Source organism: Bison bison, unplaced genomic scaffold (assembly GCF_000754665.1).
Source record: "Bison bison bison isolate TAMUID 2011002044 unplaced genomic scaffold, Bison_UMD1.0 scf7180017864491, whole genome shotgun sequence".
Classification (NCBI taxonomy): domain Eukaryota; kingdom Metazoa; phylum Chordata; class Mammalia; order Artiodactyla; family Bovidae; genus Bison; species Bison bison.
The window spans coordinates 12,128,104-12,128,982 of NW_011495050.1; the positions used below are offsets into that span (position 1 = coordinate 12,128,104).

The 879-nt window shown below is 67.2% G+C and overlaps 1 protein-coding gene across 1 annotated transcript in view; it reads left to right on the forward strand.

Moving 5' to 3' along the window:
• The first annotated feature begins 348 nt into the window (after window positions 1–348).
• Window positions 349–879, forward strand: part of KCNV1 (potassium channel, subfamily V, member 1) — a 6,101-nt gene continuing 5,570 nt past the window's right edge. Inside the window, exon 1 of the mRNA XM_010863550.1 lies at window positions 349–877. Within this exon, the coding sequence (XP_010861852.1) occupies window positions 530–877 (348 nt within the window). The 5' untranslated portion in view covers window positions 349–529. The remainder of the gene's footprint in view (window positions 878–879) is intronic.

Below are 879 nucleotides of genomic sequence, written 5' to 3' on the forward strand. Positions count from 1 at the left end.
GCAAAAGACTCAGACCCGGTTACCCCTTCTTTTGCTGCTGAACTTTCCGTTTTGGTCCCCTGCAGGCGGGCGTGAGTCTCACCCACCCCCTTGCTTACATTCCTTCAAGATTCGACGAGTCCTCCTCCACGGTAGACCTCCCTCCTCTGTCCCTCCCCACCCGCTCCAGCGGCCGCGAGGCCTTCCACCCAAACACCTCCAGGCTGGAGGTCTCAGTTACAAAGTTGGAGATCGGGTAGTGAGTCCGAGAAGGACCACAGCGACCAATTGTGTGCCCGGAGGCTGTCCTCGGCTTGGTCCGCACGTGAGCGATTCCCTAGGGCGCCACCCCTCGTCTCCATCCCAGGCACGGATGCGCGGCTCCCGCGCACTCGCGGCTCCCTAGCGGCGAGAGGGAGAACCAGCACAGGGGGTGGAGAGAGGAAAGGTTCGCGGGTGGGAGGAACCCCCCTCGGGAGCCCGGGAAATCCCGGCCGTGCCAACCCCCTCCCCCTCAACTTCGAGGAGCTCTCCGGCAGCGGCGGCGAGGATGGAGCTGCCTCCCCGGGGCCGGGCGCCGCCGGACTCCTCGCTGGACAGCGCCTCCCTGACCTCGCTGGACTCCAGCGTCTTCTGCAGCGAGGGTGAAGGGGAGCCCCTGGCGCTCGGGGACAGCTTCACCGTCAACGTGGGCGGCAGCCGCTTTGTGCTCTCGCAGCAGGCGCTGTCCTGCTTCCCGCACACGCGCCTGGGCAAGCTGGCCGTGGTGGTGGCCTCGTGCCGGCGCCGCGGGGCCCTGGCCGCCGTGCCCAGCCCCCTGGAGCTCTGTGACGACGCCAATCCCGTGGACAACGAGTACTTCTTCGACCGGAGCTCGCAAGCCTTCCGCTACGTCCTGCA